This window comes from Excalfactoria chinensis, chromosome 3 (assembly GCF_039878825.1).
Source record: "Excalfactoria chinensis isolate bCotChi1 chromosome 3, bCotChi1.hap2, whole genome shotgun sequence".
NCBI classification, from domain to species: Eukaryota; Metazoa; Chordata; class Aves; order Galliformes; family Phasianidae; genus Excalfactoria; species Excalfactoria chinensis.
The window spans coordinates 102,123,518-102,141,230 of NC_092827.1; the positions used below are offsets into that span (position 1 = coordinate 102,123,518).

Here is a 17,713-nt window from a genome sequence, read left to right on the forward strand (position 1 = left end):
CTCACTAAACTGATGTCTGCATATGGGACACCTCAAGTCATCGAGAGCGACCAAGGGACTCACTTTACTGGAGCGATGATACAGCGCTGGGCAGAAGAGAACAACATTGAATGGCGATTCCATCTGCCATATAATCCAACAGGGGCAGGCCTTATTGAACGCTACAATGGTATTCTTAAGGCTGCCCTGAAGACAGACTCCCAGTCCCTGCAGGGGTGGACAAAAAGATTATACGAAACCCTGCGGGACTTGAACGAAAGACCTCGGGATGGCAGACCCAGTGCTCTGAAAATGTTACACACTATATGGGCCTCCCCTCTTAGGATTCAAATTACAGGTGCTGATAATGAGGTAAAACCGCAGGTTGGTAATGACAATAATCTTCTGCTCCCTGCCCCTGAGAATCTAAAACCAGGAATCCATAAGATAAATTGGCCCTGGAAGGTGCAAGTAGGACCCAAGTGGTGTGGCCTACTTGCACCTTGGGGGAGACTATTGGAGGTGGGAGGTTCAGTTACCCCCTCGGTGATAGGTACATGGCCTACTGACATCGTGGTCAATACTCCGGTCTTTATTGCTAAAGGGACACCCATCATGTCCCTATGGCAGATCAGGACTCCTCCTCTGGTGCCAGATATAGTTATACAGCCACAGATATCTGGCCAGAGGGTATGGTATCGGAGGCCGGGACATAATCCGGTGCGAGCAGAAGTATTGACCCAAGACAAGAATACGGCCTGTATCTTGCCCTGGAGGGCAGACCTTCCTCTCCTGGTACCCTTGAAACATCTGTATTACTCTCCCTAAGATTCTAAGCCTCTAGGACCATCAGAGAACAATTTGTGTGGACTGATGAAACGCAAATGGACCTGCACCTCGAGATGGCTTGTCTCCAGTAACATCTATCAAGCACTGGCCCACGGAAGATCGTGAATACCCATCCAATCATCATTTGAATAACATCAGCATTCGGTGCGACGGGAAATTGTATCAGCGTCGCGTTGGGTCTCTGTGATAAGGGAAAACTCACCTAATCATCGGTTCACGCTGTGAAGGGGTGGAGTGTATGGGAGATTGGTAATCACAGCCTGAACCTCTGATTAATCAGCTGAGGCAAGTATGGGGTCAGCTGTGGGAGCACAGGTGAGAGTGATGTAGCTGTGCTCCCGGAAGGGGTGGAGCTTGACTCCATCCCCTCTGAGACCTCATTTAAGGGCTGACTCCCACTGGAGCAGTATCTCTTGGAGATCGCTCACCAGGGAGGACTGCCTCAGCTGCTTCAGTCAAGGCACCACCGTTGGTGAGTTTTCCCTTTACTCATTCACTTGTATACCTTCTGTACATTTTGTTTCCATCTGTACATTTAAAACCAATACAATATGTCTTAGTTTCTTAAGGATGACTTCTAAATTAAGAAGAAACATTCAACAGCCACTTTTGTGTTAACTGAGATATCGCGCTGATCATCTTAAAAGGTATTTTTAATCAGTCTTGAACTTCCTATGTGTAAAATTTCATACACTTTGCTTTTTGAACTCTAGATGGAGCTGTTCTCTAGTTATGTTCAACCACTTGTGCTTAATTTGAAGTGAATCTATTTTTACTCTTAATGGTAGAATCCATCTTTTCTTCACGGTGACCTTTTCCCCTGCTCTCTTTTAGTCCTGTTTTTAGCTGTAGCTCCACATGGGTAGCACTCATTATCCTTGGGTACTAAAAGACCCGTCTCTTACCTGTCTATAAAGCAGAGAATATTCAAGTTGTGAAGCCAAGTCAGTGCATTTCTAAAACATCATGACATAAGGTTTTAGCTTCAGGTCTTATGTTCCCACTTAATGGGGTGGACAGTACTTTGGTTTCCTTTTACAGGAAGTCTTGAAGTACAAAGGGCCTTCTTTGTAATATCTGTAATGTCTGATTTTTCTTCCACTTTATTCATTGTGAAGGGTAAAGCATTGGCTGTCAGTGTGGTTGTTGCCATAGCAGCTTGCATTGACAGGCTAGAAGTAATTTTCCTCTGAGAGTTTTTTGAACTCTGACATATTAGTTATCCTTTAAAAAAAAAAAAAAAAAAAAAACAACAAAAAAAAACACTCCTGCATCTAAATTTCTACAAAAAAAAAACAACAGGTTTGACATTGAGACAACACTTTAAAATGTAATATTTTAAGACATTATTTTCATATTTGGACCAAATAATTCATAACAGCACAAGATAATTGTTTTTGTAAGAAGGCATTAAATTATTGTCTTGGAAGTTGTTTTAAATTAGTAAACTAATGCTAATTTAAATTTAGCTTTTAATTTCTATATAAATTGAGAAGAATTTGTGTTAAATACACAAGCTGTGTGACCTGAGAGACTCCAGTCTGTGCATAGAAAAATCTAGCTTAATACCACCTAAAGACTGGGAAGGGGGAGGGAGAAACTCTTTTATTCAATGTTGCAGCTGCCGTTCTGTATCTGCATTGTCATCAGGTACATGCAGAACTCTTTCCTGTACCAACTGGCTTTGAATCAAATGTTTTCCCTTTATATAAATTGAATTGTTTTCAGAGAATAGCCATGATGGGCTGAAATGAGACTAAAACACTACTGCTTCTAGTCCTCAGGTGTCCATATTTAACCTGAGTGGTTTCCTTGAGCAAGTTACTAGAACTTTATCTAAATATAAATTGGATATTTAAAATGAGCTAAGATTTTAGTCTATTCTGTGACTTTTCTGTTTTAGAAATGCTTATGTGAAATTTCTTCAGCTTAATCTAAATGTTTGGAAAAAGCTGCATGCACCCCTTGACATAATGGGCAGAGCACATTTTTATAGAGAGGGGTTTAAGTTTTTAAAGACATGTTGGAGACGTCTGTGATATGTCCAGCAGCGTGCTATTGAGAAGAACTCAAGGACAGCTGAGTGGAAAGTTCAGAGGGTGAAATATGGATTAGGGAGACAATGTGGAAGCCAGTGTGGTCTTGGCAGCAGTGGATCTGTTAAAATGATGGGACTTTGAAATGGGAACCAGTAGACTACAAAAGCGGTGAATAATGTCAGACTATTAGAAGAAGTATAGAACTGAAGCAGATGCACTTGTTTGGCCAAGAGGGAGCGTGGCTTGCAAATCAAAGGTGTGCTGTGATAAGAAAAAAAAATCATTGAGATTGGCCCTAGAGATAGAAGGAAAAACCTATGTGTGGTAGAGGAGAACATCAGACCCAAGAGCAAGTTGTAGTGGCAGTGAAATTCCAAGAGGAAAAACAAGCTTTGATCAGCCCTTACAGAGATGGTTTAGCAAGAAAGGGTCGCCAGGCTGTACTAAGTACATCTAAAACAAGTTGTTAGGTATTCTATAAGAAATTATCTTGCAGTTCTTAAAACAGCTTCCAAACATAAAGTGTACCTTTTCAGTGCTCTTTCTCTTGAAAGGTTCTAGTAACTTATGACAGGAATGATTTAACTACCAGCCATTTTTAATGAGCACTGGATGAAATGTTGCTGTATCAAGCTTGGATCTAAGACAGGGGTAGGCCAAGGTGAGTGTCAGCATTCCAGCTATCTGGAGAAGCATGTAGACACAAAAATGCAGCTAGGAGACTTGAGGCTGATTATGCGAAAGAAACACTGATCCTGATGTGCTTGTGTTACAGAAAGCATGGATGAATGCTTTTCATCATGCTTATTTTCATTGCTTTTCTATGAAAATACATCTCTAATGCCAGTCACTTAATGTTTACTTGATGTCTCCTCAGTGAGGCAGCTCTGTGGTGTAATCATATGGCTGAAGTATTTTCCTGATGTGAAGTTCTTGGGAAGCTGACAGTGATGCATATTGAAGGAGGGCATAGAGTGTGGCATAAAATAATTCCTGAAGCTTTTTTTTTCTTTTTTTCCTTCACTAAAAGGCAGAATAGTGAGATAGTATTGGATGTGTTGTCTCATGAGATGTGTGTAATGTAAGCAGTACAGTTTTTACATTAATCAGTGAAGGTCATTTGCCTTTGGTGTTTCAGTGACTTTACCAGTCAGTTGAAAAGAAGAAAAGAAAAATGGCGGGGTTTTTGCAGTTCTTTATGGGTCCAGTCAAAACAAGCTTAATTTTTTTTTTTTTTTTTTTGCTTTATTTAAAAGTGAAATAATTAACCTATACTGGTTAATTTGCTTTAAATTGTCTCAAACCAGACTGACTTTCTGTAGTGAACATTTGAGGCATTGATTTCTTAACTGTGATTGAATATTGCTCAAAGTTCATAGGCTAGTCTGTAAAGTTTCACTTATTTGTAACCTCTGAGTCTGCATTGCTGCAAATTAAATTCACCGGATGTTACTGATGATGGGGGGAAAAAATGAAGTAAAACTTATTTCTCTTGGTTTTAGCAGTTCAACTGAAAAAAGGAAGAATGGATTAGTGTGTAGCAGCTGTACTCAACATAAAGGACAAGGAAGGGATTAGGTCAATCAGAAGACAAGGTTTCTTAGTGGCTTTCAAGACTAAAACCAATAAGCTATTAATGATAGCTGAAGGAGGAAGGTGCACACTTCCAACAGCAAGCCCAGCATCTATTTACTGGCTTACTTTTGTTGTACCCTTATGTTCAATATGCCACAGTGGGGCTTTCTGCCCTTCTGATGGTCACATGTATAAAAACGTGCTTCAAACATGTGGTTGAAGGAAGAGATGTAGCTCTTTGTTGAAGGGTCACAGAGCTGGAAACAGAAGTGAACCCCTTGCATGGCTTCTGTCTGTAGTCTGCTGTATTGCAGCTGTTCCTTAGTTTGGAGTGCCATAAATCATTAAGTTTTTAACTGTGCTTATGTCATTCTTTATATGGAGTATGTTTTCCCACTATCTTGTTTCTTTTATTAGGTTATAAAGGTTGCTGTCTTGTATGACCTTGTAGAATTTTCATCTACTTTCATCTCTGAATTTGCAGTAGGTCAGTGGAATGAGAATTGCTTCAAAGCATCTGCTTTCATTTCTGATCACTGATGTTATTCATATATTTTGATTAAAGTGTAGCTCATACTAATTTAACAAATGAGGTTAAATGCAAGCTTCTAATACAAACAGTTAATTAGGATGAACTGAATACTGTCTTTTTTAGGTCTGAATCCTCATGTTTACTTCATCTTTTGTATATCACTTTGATTTGGAGGAGTTCAGCCTAAGCAGTTCAGTCTCTTGAGGACGAAAGTTCTTGTTAAATCTTACATGTTTTTATTAATGTTTAAAGTTATTAATTTAGGGTAGTCCTTACTTCTCATAGCTGTTTTTCTGAATACATGCTGTAACTTAGTCTCATTATAAACACAAGTCTGTTGATGTGTTCTTTTACTGGGGGAAGGGGACCACCTTTCAACAGTTTATGATATTTGATTCAGGGAGGAGTGCCTGTACCTAATCTCTCTGAAGCTGCCAGGAATGTCTGTTTGCTTTGCTGAGAGGGGTGTAACTTGTTTTCTTTCTTAAAATTAAGATATTGCATGCTTGTAGGTCTCAGTAGGAAGATACTGCAGGCCTCTTGTACACTTTCAGTTCTTAATACTAGTGGGCACATCAACCTCTGTTCAAAAGTTAGATACAGAGAAGATGATACTGCTTACCTCTTCTGTTTATAGAGAATCTACCAGGTCATATTCCTGCATTTAAACAAGGCTGAGTTTCCAGAAGTGGGCCTCAGAAGCTGTTTTCTAGTTCACAGAATGAGAAGTATTAAAGATGTTTTCTAGGATTACTGTGATTTTGAGTGAGCTATTTAACTTTTTTCCCCCTTATTTGGCACACCTCTTTGGAAATCATTCCATGAGGATGTTGCTTTAATGCTTCAAAGTTATTTAGTAGTGTTAATACATGAGATGCTCTTAACTGGAGTATTCTCGCCTTCATTTGTTTAGATGATGGCCATGGTATTCATTCAGCTTAAACCTGCTGTGTGGTTGGAAGTGAAGTGGGATTGTAAGGTTGAATTGTATTGTTCTGTAAGCAGAGTAAAGCAGGCATTGAAATGGGGTATTACATCTTTGCAAAAAGATTCTTTGAATTCTCAGTGATCATTTTGAGGGAAGAAATAAGTGTGTGTAATAGGAAGTAAAACAAGATGCTTCTTGTGGTTTCCTGTATAGAAAAATGGGGAGAAAAAACAGAAATATAGAAAATTCTGAGACGGAATTTCTAAGCATTATTCAAACTCTAGAAACCATCTGAAACAACAAAACCAATTTCTTCCAGCTTGGATATCACCCAGCAGTCATGTGGTGAGATTTCAGTTGTGATTTTTTTTTTTTTTTTTTTTTGTCTGAGCAGGTTTGGCCTGTCACATCAGGGCTAACCTGTGTTCCTTTTCTGCTGTACAAACACTAAATCCTGAGCCTCTATTCTTGCTTGTTACATATTTCATGTAGTTCTTTGAAATTACATGTCTAGGTCAATACTGGGTAACTTCTTATGGACAGTGTAGCCCCACTACTCCTTCAGTCAGTGTGGGCTAAGATATTAAAAATGTAAATGGCTCAGTGTTGTACATAGTTATGAAGGCTTGAGGAAGATGAGATGCTCCTGTCTGTGCACTAGAAATGGTGGCAAAGAGAAACTGGTTGCTGCCAGGAAGTACTAAGGCAAGCTTTAGCAAATACTTGTCTTCTGAATTCTGAGCACAAATATGAATTAAAAGTTGAGAACAGTCCTACTGAGTATATTGCATCACTCCCATTTTGTATGTGGAGGAGCTGAGGTTTGAACACTCCCGACAGTGCTGAGGGAACTGGCAGAGGTGGTAGCCGAGCCACTTTCCATCATCTACCAGCTCTCCTTGTTGACTGGTGAGGTCCCAGAAGACTGGAGGCTTGCTGACGTGACTCCCATTTACAAGAAGGGTTGTAAGGAGGATCCGGGGAACTACAGGCCTGTTAGCCTGACCTCGGTTCCAGGGAAGGTTATGAAACAGATAGTCTGGAGGGAGATCACGCAGCATGTGCGGGATGGCCGGGAGATCAGGCCTAGCCAGCATGGGTTCATGAAGGGCAGGTCCTGTTTGACCAACCTGATCTCCTTCTATGATCTAGTAACCCATCTGCTGGATGAGGGAAAGGCTGTTGATGTGATCTACCTGGACTTCAGCAAAGCCTTTGACACTGTCTCCCATGGTATTCTCCTGCAGAAGCTGGCAGCCCGTGGCTTGGATGGGTACACTCTCGGCTGGGTAAGAAGCTGGCTGGAGGGCCGGGCTCAGAGAGTGGTGGTAAATGGAGTTAAATCCAGCTGGCGACTGGTCACGAGTGGTGTTCCCCAGGGGTCGGTGCTGGGGCCTGTCCTCTTCAACATCTTTATTGATGACCTCGATGAGGGCATTGAGTGCACCCTCAGTAAGTTCGCAGATGACACTAAATTGGCTGGGAGTGTGGATCTGCCTGGGGGTAGCGAGGCCCTACAGAGGGATCTGGACAGGCTGGAGAGCTGGGCTGAAGCCAGTGGGATGAGGTTCAACAAGACCAAATGCCGAGTCCTGCACTTCGGCCACAACAACCCCAGGCAGCGCTATAGGCTTGGGGCGGAGTGGCTGGAGGACTGTGTTGAGGAAATGGACCTGGGGGTACTGATTGATGCACGGCTGAACATGAGCCGACAGTGTGCCCGGGTGGCCAAGAAGGCCAACGGCATCCTGATGTGTATCAAGAATGGTGTGGTGAGCAGGACTAAGGAAGTCATCCTGCCCCTGTACTCGGCATTGGTGAGGCCTCACCTCGAGTACTGTGTCCAGTTTTGGGCACCTCAGCACAAGAAAGATATGGAAGTACTGGAGCAGGTCCAGAGAAGGGCAACGAGGCTTGTGAAGGGCTTGGAGAATCAGCCCTACGAGGAGAGGCTAAGGAAGCTGGGGCTGTTTAGTCTGAGGAAGAGGAGGCTGAGGGGAGACCTTATTGTCGTCTTCCAGTACCTGAAAGGTTCTTACAGTGAGAGTGGGGCAGGTCTCTTCTCACTAGTGACAACTGACAGGACGAGGGGAAATGGCCTCAGGACGAGGGGAAATGGCCTCAAGTTGCGCCAGGGCAAGTTCAGGTTGGATATTAGGAAGAACTTCTTTACAGAAAGGGTGGTTAGGTACTGGAATAGGCTCCCCAGGGAGGTGGTTGAATCGCCATCCCTGGATGTGTTCAAGAGCCGTTTGGATGTGGTACTCAGGGATATGATTTAGCAGAGTGGTTTTTTTTTTTTTTTTTTTTTTTTTTTTTTTTTTTTTTTTTTTTTTTTTTTAGAGATGGGGTACTGGTTAGGCTGCGGTTGGACTTGATGATCTTCAAGGTCTTTTCCAACCTGGGTAATTCTATGATTCTATGATTCTATGAAGCAATGTCAGTGCAGTCTCATGCAGTGAATCTGCAGTGCAGTTGAGGAGGTTTGGGGCTGATATCCAATTCTGCAGTCTAATCATTGCAATGAGTTCTTGGGATTCTGTGTGAATGATGTCAGTAAGGCACTGAGGAGTACCACTTTGCTCTAAACTACAGGTTACGATGTGCTTTTATCTAGTTACCAGTGATTCCATTTGCACTGCTTCAAACTGTACTGTTGCATTATTTATCAGCTGATTTCTTGAGGATCAGCTGGAGAAGCCAGTTTCAGCTAGATTCAGAAATCTTTTCTACTCTCAGAATCTCCCTAATGTTAAGTAGCACAAAGTGGAAAAGTTCTGTAGACTACTACCAAATAGTGCATAGTAAAGTTAAGCGATAAAGCCAGAGAGGGAAAGTATTAATGTACAAATGAAAAACAGCATGTAAACTGATGGGCTCAGTCTCGCAGGAAGCATCTTGCAGGTTCAAGTTGTTTCCTGACTCTTGTTCCAGTCCTTCATTGCTTATTCTCTTTGCCCTTTTCATCTTCTCTGGCTCAAAATCAATCATGCAGCTTCTTATTTTATAGATATTAATAAGAAAACAAATGCCTTTTGTAGTTCTTGCATAATAGAAATGAAGTGGTTATGTATACCAGCTGTCAATTTCTTTTTCTTGTTAGATGCTAGTATTACTAATAATTGAATAATTGCATAGGAATTTTCTTTTTGGCTAATGCTTATAATAGGTAGCCCAGGCAGAAGGTTCTCAGCCATAGCATTGTGGAGTGGGACATACAAGCAATTAATCGTTTCACTTAGCTCTTGTAAACAAGGTCAGCTCAGCAGGCATTCATGAAGTCTCTTGTGTAATGTGATGCTGTCTTCATTACCCTTTTGAAGGGTTTTGCTGTGGGAGCAAAGTGGTAGGTGGGATTTCTCTGCCATGCTGTTAAAGTATTACAGTGTATCTCAGGACTTGCAAGACCCAAGGATTAAGACACATTTCATAGGAAACAAATAAACAAAAATAACAGGAGACTTCAGCAGGCTTCTCTTTCTTAACTGTATGTTATTTTAATCTGAGAGCTTTTCCTTTGCCTGAGTTTAGTCACAGTCATTCACTGAGTTTGGACTATCAGGTTTATTTTTAATTTAGTGCCTGATTCATTGTTTTTAAGCTAATATTAAAGTAATTTTTTCTATTGTACACAACCAGAAACATACAGAAGGCCCCAAACCTGTATATTGAGCCCCACGCATCTTGAGAAACTTTGAATATTTTACTTCATTTTGTGTGTGGACAAAAGACTTCAGTTACCTGCTTTCTAGTTGTCGGGCTTTTAAGGCATGCTTGTTGGAAACAAATGAAAGTGCAAAGCACAGAGCACTTGGTACCCAGCATGCCGATGGGATAGATGCCAGTGTTTGCTTTGCCCAGGGGATTGAAATGCCTTGCTCCCTTGGATGGATGTGAAAGGGAGCCCTGGAGCTTGCAGGGCAGGGCAGTGACCTGTTCAGGGATCACTGAGGAATCTTTCCTGCTGGAGACCAGCCTGTACCCTGGCAACAGTGTCCCCAAGGAGAATGTGCTCTAGGCTCACCTGTCCCTGTCTCCTTCCAAATGGAGAAACAGATTAATTTAATGGCTTTATTTGGAGTCTTGCATGTTAATTTCAGCTTCCAATGGGATTGTGTCGCTGGGGAGATTTTTCCCAGTAGAAAGATGTAAAGGGTCTGTTGCCATGTGATTTGAAAATAGATCTTAGTAAAATTCTCTAACAATTTTGCCAGCTGATGTGGCTACCGAGACCATGATGCAATCATGAAATAGATAGCTTCTATGTGAGCATGGGGCCCGGGTGTCTTTATCAGGACTGTTGGTGCAAGACTCTGACTGCATCATGGTGCTTGCTATGGGAAGCACATTTCCCTTACTCTTCTTCAGTGTCTGCTCAAGGTACTGGCATGGGCTGTTGAGATGTGGGGTACTAGAAAAAAAGGTGCATTTTCTCAGTCTTAGCTCAATATATGTTGTCCAAGCCAGTATTTTATTTTATTTATTTTATTTTTATTTTTTTTAGAAGGAAAGTAGCATAAATGGCAGAGCACAGGAAGCAGTCAATGCGTAGTGCCTCTGGTTAGTGGCAACCTATTCCGGGATAGCAAATTGTTTGTTTGCAGCTGTGGTTTCCCTGGTAGGCGATTGCTTGTTGCTGGCCTTAGAAGAATCCTCAAAGGACAGAGTAGGAAAGGACAGAGAATTTATAGTCGTTTGAATAATGCATTGATGTCAAAGTATATCTGATATGTAGGGAGTATTAGTTTTTAACAGCTGCCAGTAGGTAGAAATAAGTTCTCTGATCTATACCTCCTAAAATATAATCCAGAATTGTCATGTTAAGCTGGTCACAAGATTAGGCAAATCTGCAAGTGAGAGTTAGCAGCAGTGAAGTGGACACGAGCAGAAGTGACACAGGCTTGCCTGAGGGTAGAACATGCAGTCCATTTCAAGTTCATGTTGATGACACTTGTTTAGAGCATAGTGGTTGGTAACCCTTTTCTCTCTCCTTCCCTGCTGTGAAAGTGGATCACAGTGTAACATGCCAGTGGCTTTTGGAACTAAACTCCAGGCCTTATCTAAATACAGGAGTCTTAACTGGAAGAGCTGTGCAGTGTGTTTCTCCTCAGCAGGCAACATAATGTGTGTCTTGTATCGCTGCAATGCTGTCATCCCTGTCTGTAGCAAACTGCACCTTAAAAAATAAAAATAAATGACTAAAATAAATGGCTATATATTTAGAGAAAGCAAGATGGTAGTCACGTAAGCCTGTTATTTTTTCTTAAATCAAGCATTTGAGGAAAAATTTGCTACACCTAAATTAATTTGTCCATTACTGCTGTTGTAGGCAGTATTTCAGACTGGGCCTTGTGAGTGTGATCCCTGCTAAGGGAACAGGATTGTTGACAGAATAAGCAAAGTGACCTGTTAGCTTTGGAGTTCAATTAGACAGAGTTCGCTCAGAGGAAGGCAGAAGATGAAGAATTCTGATAAATGCTGATGCAAAAGCAAATGCTAGTTCTGGTTCTTTAACTAGGGCCAAAAAGAGTAAGGCAGGGGAGTAAAGTACCAAGTGTTTTTTTAAATTCTTTGATTCTCTCACTCTCCAACAGAAGAAGAGGGGTGTTTAGCCCAGTAGGCACTGCAATTCTTTATCTTCCCAATTGCTCTGCCTCCTCCACAGTTTGACAGCCAACAAGAAGTTTCTCTTCTGGCAATCCAAGCAGAAGCTTTAAGTTTTTCAGTTTTTTTTAAGAAAAGTAAAAAGGACCCCCGTGGCGCAAGTGGCAGAAATGCTGCTCTGCTACACAGAAGGGCTCGAATCCCGGAAGTTGGACTCGATGATCTCTAAGGTCCCTTCCAACTCGCACGATACTATGATACTATGATGACCACACCAAACTTATTTGGGAGAAAGCTGCAATTTAAGTTATATGAAGAGGGCAATTGCTCTAGCAAACAAGTTTTTAGTCTGTTTTGTGTTTGAAGTTAGTTATTTAGGTGAATAAAGTAACTCTCTTCGTAGAGAAGAGCAACAGTCTGCTTTATGAGGGTTGTCTTCAGGCACACTGGTACTATGTAGTTCAGTAACAATCCAGTGGTTGCATCTTATTTGATTGTACAGCTACCTAAAAATTGTTGTGACAGCACATGACCGAGGGACCCAGCCCTTGGTACAAACCTATTGTGGAGAAATGGAACCTGTGTTTAAAACTAAAAATGTTTCTGGCTTTGTGTATTGCAGAGAGAATTAGCGCTGTTAAACTAATGCCAAAACCTGAAGGAGAAAGCAAAACCTCTGAATTTCACTTTAAAGCTTTCATATGATTTTTGCCTGCTCTCCTGATTTTTCTGGCACTTGATTAATAAATCTGACTGTGTAGGATTATTGCTAATACATAGTGAAAAGAGGATAGTAAGAGTATTATGAATAGTTTCCAGCTGTTTCTTGGTCTGTGCTCTGTTTCTTAAGGTTCACTGCATGATCTGTTCCAAACTTTATCTGATAACTGGTTCTAATTAGGAAAATAATTGTGCAGATAATGCCAAGATATGTTCAAATCTTATTATGCTGGGTCTGATTATAACAGTACTAATTCCAAATAAGAACAAGCAGATCCTTTGTGATATGTTGGGCCAAAGCTATGCCTAAACATAAAGAAGGCCCCCGGATGATTTAACCTTATAAAAAAGTTAAAATGTAGTGTGGTGTGTGTAGCTCATGAACCTGTGAAGTATGGTGGGAAATATCAGCTGCTTCATAATTGCAGATTCTCCAAAGTGGGACAGATCTTGTGTTGCTTCGCTTTCTTCATCTGTTTAGTATTCCTTTTTATTTATTTCCTGCAGTTCTTTATTTGAACTGTAGAATTTTTGTGTTGGGAAATGTCTGGAAGTATATTTAATCTGTGATTTGTGTGGTGTTTCTCTTCCTGTACTTGCTTACAAATCTCTCCTGAATTATCTAATTGCAATTACGGTATTTAAACTGTGTCCAATGAAATAGTACGTAGGGTTGCCAGAGAAGGATTTGGAGCATTAGATTTAATGTGTAGCGATGAGACAAACTGCTTTGGCTAGGAAGACATATTAAAAGTAGCATGAGTAATTACAAATGGTGTCTGATGTATAAGATTTGGTAAATTGAGTCAAGTAAACCTAAAACTTGTTCCTTACACCTGTCAGATGCTAAAGGCATCTTTGTTCAAAAAACAGTTCCCAGTCATGATTTTTTTTTTAATAAGCATTTGTCCTGTTAGTCTCATATTGTGGGGTTGCTAGCAGGAATAACAAAAATAGACAAGTAATGGATTTTTCCCTCTGGGTCTGCTTGCTTGTATGACTTTTGGACAAATGGTTTTCAGGAAGCTAAACTGGATGTATTTGAGATTGGCAAGGCCTTTGATACTGAGCAAATTCTTTTTAGCTTTTCCTTCAGAGCTCTGTAGGATTTAAATGGTGCCAAGAAACTATTTTCCAGTTGACTTGACGTGTACAGTATAGTTACTGTCAGGAAAGTTTTCAGTACATGGGCTTAGTTTTCTGCTGTATCCCTGCAGGAATGGCACTGTGAGCTGCTCTTTGCTTCATTTCTCCAAATGTATTTACAGTTTCCAGAGCCTAATACTGACATTATCACTCATTTTGAACTCATCATTCAGAGCTTCCCTAGAGTCATCAGTTTCCTTGAGGTCTGTGGTCATACTTGTGACATTAGAGACTGTCATTTGTTTAATGATTAACATGTGGCATCAATGCCAGATTGAAGACTCAGATTTACTTATTAAAAAAATAGTGGATTTTACTAATTAAATGTTAGAACCCAATGTATGGTGGTGCTTTTGGACTTGAGAATATTAAGAGGAAAGAAAAATTAAGTTGACCTAATAGATGGGCATGTGGAAACTAATGGGAGATGATTTTAACTTTAGGCACTTGTACTTATTGTGTAGATGTCTGCTCGTTCCTCAGTATTTGGTAATATTAGGAGATGTTAAATACAAAATAAGAAAAAAATGTGATGTGCCCAAAGGACTTGAATGGAATTTAATGTGGGCAGTTACTCAAATGTGTAAAACAAAATTACTTATCAATATTTAGGTTACATTGTCTTTATGCAAAACTGTTTCCATGCTTCTGCTGTCTTTCCTCAGTGCACTTTTAAAGTCCTTGTAATTCCAGAATTCTGTGACAGGGGTGGGGTGGGGATGGAATGAGACAGCAGTGTTTGTGATCCATCTAGTATATTTGTATGCTGAGAAGAAGAGTGGGGGTGGACAGGCTGTGAGCACTGTCTCTAAGAATACCTGCGGTGAGAACACACATACATATGACACCTCAGATGACTCCAGCTGCTGCTGTGTAATTCCATACTTGAGTAGGAGGCTTGTGGACTGATTTAGGCTGAAATGCACGCCAAGAGCAGATTTCAACACTGATGCAAATGGATGGCTACACAGACAAGGGTCACCATGTGAATATTAGCAATAGGCTGATAATACTGGTTTGTGGAAAGCATCTAATATCCAGACCTGTTGATAGCAAATGAGGATATTGTGTCGGGATCAGAAGAGAGATTCTAGTGTTGCTATAGTAAATGAATTGTAAGTGGGATGAGAGTTCTAGTGAGTGTGTATATATGTGTATATAGAGTGTAAACAGGCCTCAACTGATGAAACTCATAGGAAAATGTTTGGCTTCAAACTCTGCTGGTGCTGCAGTGAACTGAGATGCAAGTCTGGGATGAATAAGAAGGTGACTGAAACATTCCTGAGGAACAAAAGCATCTTTGTCTAGTTACGTAAATTATAGGATAATTTTGTTGATAATGTCTGTGCTATTTTTTTTACTATAAGTAGACTGTAGCTCGTATTATATATTAAAGTTCAAATAAAGATATTTTGTATTTTAAGTCAGTAATACTGGGGGAAGTATATAAATATTATTATTTTCAGGTAAATAGATTGATGTGAGCAATTGTAAAGCTCACAGGTTGAGTTTTACATCCAGAAACTGAAAACCTAATTCAGCTGGAGGATGACATTGGGCTTTCCAGTGCTAGTATCGATAAGGAAATGATATCTCTTCATGTTACTGAACACAAGTCATTAACAAAGCTTTGCTAGATAGAATTTCTGATGCAATTAAAATAATGAAAAATGAACCTTTGCTTGTGGACCTCACATCAGTGAGGGAATCAAACTGGATGCAGCCTGAGATTTTTCCATTTTAATGTAGTGAATATGGCAGAATTCCTTTCACTGTCTTGTTTTTCATGTTCTGGTGACTAGTTAACTAGTATGAGAAGTGCTGGGTTCATCTGTATTCTGTATCTGTACTTTGGGGCAAAAACATTTCTGCCATCACTACAGACATGAAGAAACCTGGATACTCCCTGGCTAGATCTTCTGTACTTCAAAAGTCACCTATAGCCTTCTGTGTCTCAGGAGTTATCTTCATAGCTGAACTGAAGTGATGATGCATAAAGCTACATATCATGGAGTTGTAGAATTGCTCAGGTTGGAAAAGACCTTAAAGATAGAGTCCAACCACGATCTAACCTTACTACCCTAACTAACAACCCTCTGCTAAATCATGTTCTTGAGCACCACATCCAAACACTTTTTAAACACATCCAGGGATGATGACTCAGCCACCTCCCTGGGGAACCTATTCCAGTGTCCACCCTAATAAGCATACAGTGGCACATCTTAAGGCCATTTCCCTTTGTCCTGTCACCAGTGAGAAGAGTCCAACCCTGCTTTGCTGCACTCACCTTTCGGATGTTGGAAGAGACCAATAAGGTCTCCCCTGAGCTCCATTTTCCCAGACTAAACAGCCTCAGTTCCTTCAGTCGCTCCTCATAGGGCATGTTCTCCAACCCTTGTTTGCCATTCTTTGGACCTTCTGTTTTGAGAGGCTTTTAAATTTCTATTGATGTGGTCACAGTATTTTCAGCTGTGTAACTGTTGGGATGTGGAATTAATGTGTGTTTGGAGGATTTGATTCTCCTGTGGTTTAAAAGGGTGTGTTTTTTGTTTGTTTGTTTGTTTTTGCTTATTTTAAATTCATCCCTGTTTATATCCAGTGTAGGATTTGTAGTTCAGTGTTTTCACACTAGATGTCAATCTTGCTTATGTAGAGGTTGTTATGCATTTTTCCTTCTAGATAGTTCTTTGAACTGGACTAGCAGAATCCTGTTTTCCACCTACTTTGCAGAGAACTAACATCTAACAGAGAACAACATGGCTGAATGTTTGTGTGAGGCTGCATAAGTACAAGTGCAGACTGGATGGGAACGAAGCTGTGTGTTTATGTCACCACTCCTCTGTTCTGCTTGTTCTGATCTTCTAGCAGGCAGGGCAGTGTGTTGAGGGATGTAACAGCAGCAAGACTGAACTTAGTAAGAACACTCACTGTAACACTGAGTATGAAAGGAAATATCAAATGTGAAAGATTTAAGTCTGAAAACATCAATTCTAAATGTGCATGCGTTTAATCTTACCTACTGTCTTATATAGGAATGTATATTATATAAACATACCGAACTTGTTTCAGAGCTTATTTCTTAGTTGCTATTCCCAGTCCTTTCCCAAACATCATTCTTGCAAGGTCTTTCTGAATTAAGATGTTTTGATTCTCATGCTACATGGATGTTCTACCTGAATGCTGGGGAAGGACACTAGTTTTGGAATGCTTTCTCCCTGTAAGGCAGGCAGGTACTTTGATAGGACTGTCTGCTCATTACACTCACTGAGCTCTCTGTAGGCAGAAACCTGCTGAGCTGTCTGCAGGTTTGTGTGGCTAGGATGAAAGCATATCAGTTTCCTGACTTCAGGACTAGTTTGTTACCCTCTTTCATACTCAGAGCAGAAAGGAAGAAAGATCTGGAACTTCCACAGGAACACTGAGCAGGTCTCTGAGTATAGTGGGATAAACTGAAGTAGGTTCCTCATGTTAGACTTGTGTCATCCAGTACTTGGGAATTGATGCCTAAGCTTCTCTGTTCATCTACAGCCTAAGAAAGTACTTAAGGTACTTTTCACATGTGCACCTGACCTTTAGTAGTTCTTAGTTTCTAGATCAGGAGTTACAGCTGGTATTTCCCAAGGATTCAGAAATCTTAGTTTCATATAAGTGGGGTTGAACTCCAGAATTCCTCACGTGGGTGTGCATTTGTAGTCTGTCAAAACAAAAGTTACTTGGAGCTGAAGGAATCCTTTGAGGTGTACGAACTACACGTGCATTCAGCATCCTGAACTTCATTGCCCTTTTTCGAAGTTCGGTGTATTTCTGAGTCAGTAGAAGCATGGGAAGAGCTCTTTCTCCATCTTATCTTGCTGCTGCAGAGCATCAGCCCAGCAACCAAAGGTTTGGACTCTGTAATGCCTACAGAGTTAGAGAAAAAAACAACTCAACTCGGGCAGGGAAACGTGAGATGTGGTGGACAGTACATCTAAAGTAGTGTGGAGTTGTGCTCTTCGCTGTTTAAAAGATTGAAAGCTCAAAAAGTTCAGTTCAAAACACAAACAACCGCATGCATTCCTGAAGATAGGAAGTGTAAAATAAAGGAGATTGCTTCAGGGACAGAACTTTGATCCTTGTGTTATTCATGCATACTACCTGAATTCATGATGCCTGTGAGCACTGTTGTAGTGGGGCCGGACTTGCATCTCTTCCTTGGTAAACTTAGTATGAACTCCCGCAGAATTTGGGATAGACAAATTCTGTAAAGTTATCTTAAGCTCTGGGTAGCTTGTTTGGAACTCTTAAGTTCCAGAGGATTCTTTCTGCAGGAAAGCAGCATTTAAATTAAGAGGAGGAGCAGTG

The 17,713-nt window shown here is 40.6% G+C and overlaps 1 protein-coding gene across 2 annotated transcripts in view; it reads left to right on the plus strand.

Moving 5' to 3' along the window:
- ACYP2 (acylphosphatase 2) overlaps positions 1-17,713 on the plus strand; it is a 48,136-nt gene that overhangs the window by 10,714 nt on the left and 19,709 nt on the right. Inside the window, exon 4 of one of the 2 annotated variants that reach the window (XM_072333608.1) lies at positions 1,389-1,476. The exons of the other annotated variant lie outside the window; for it this stretch is intronic. Within the exon in view, the coding sequence (XP_072189709.1) occupies positions 1,389-1,446 (58 nt within the window). The 3' untranslated portion in view covers positions 1,447-1,476. Of the gene's footprint in view, positions 1-1,388; positions 1,477-17,713 lie in introns of those variants that run through there. 2 annotated transcript variants of the gene reach the window in all.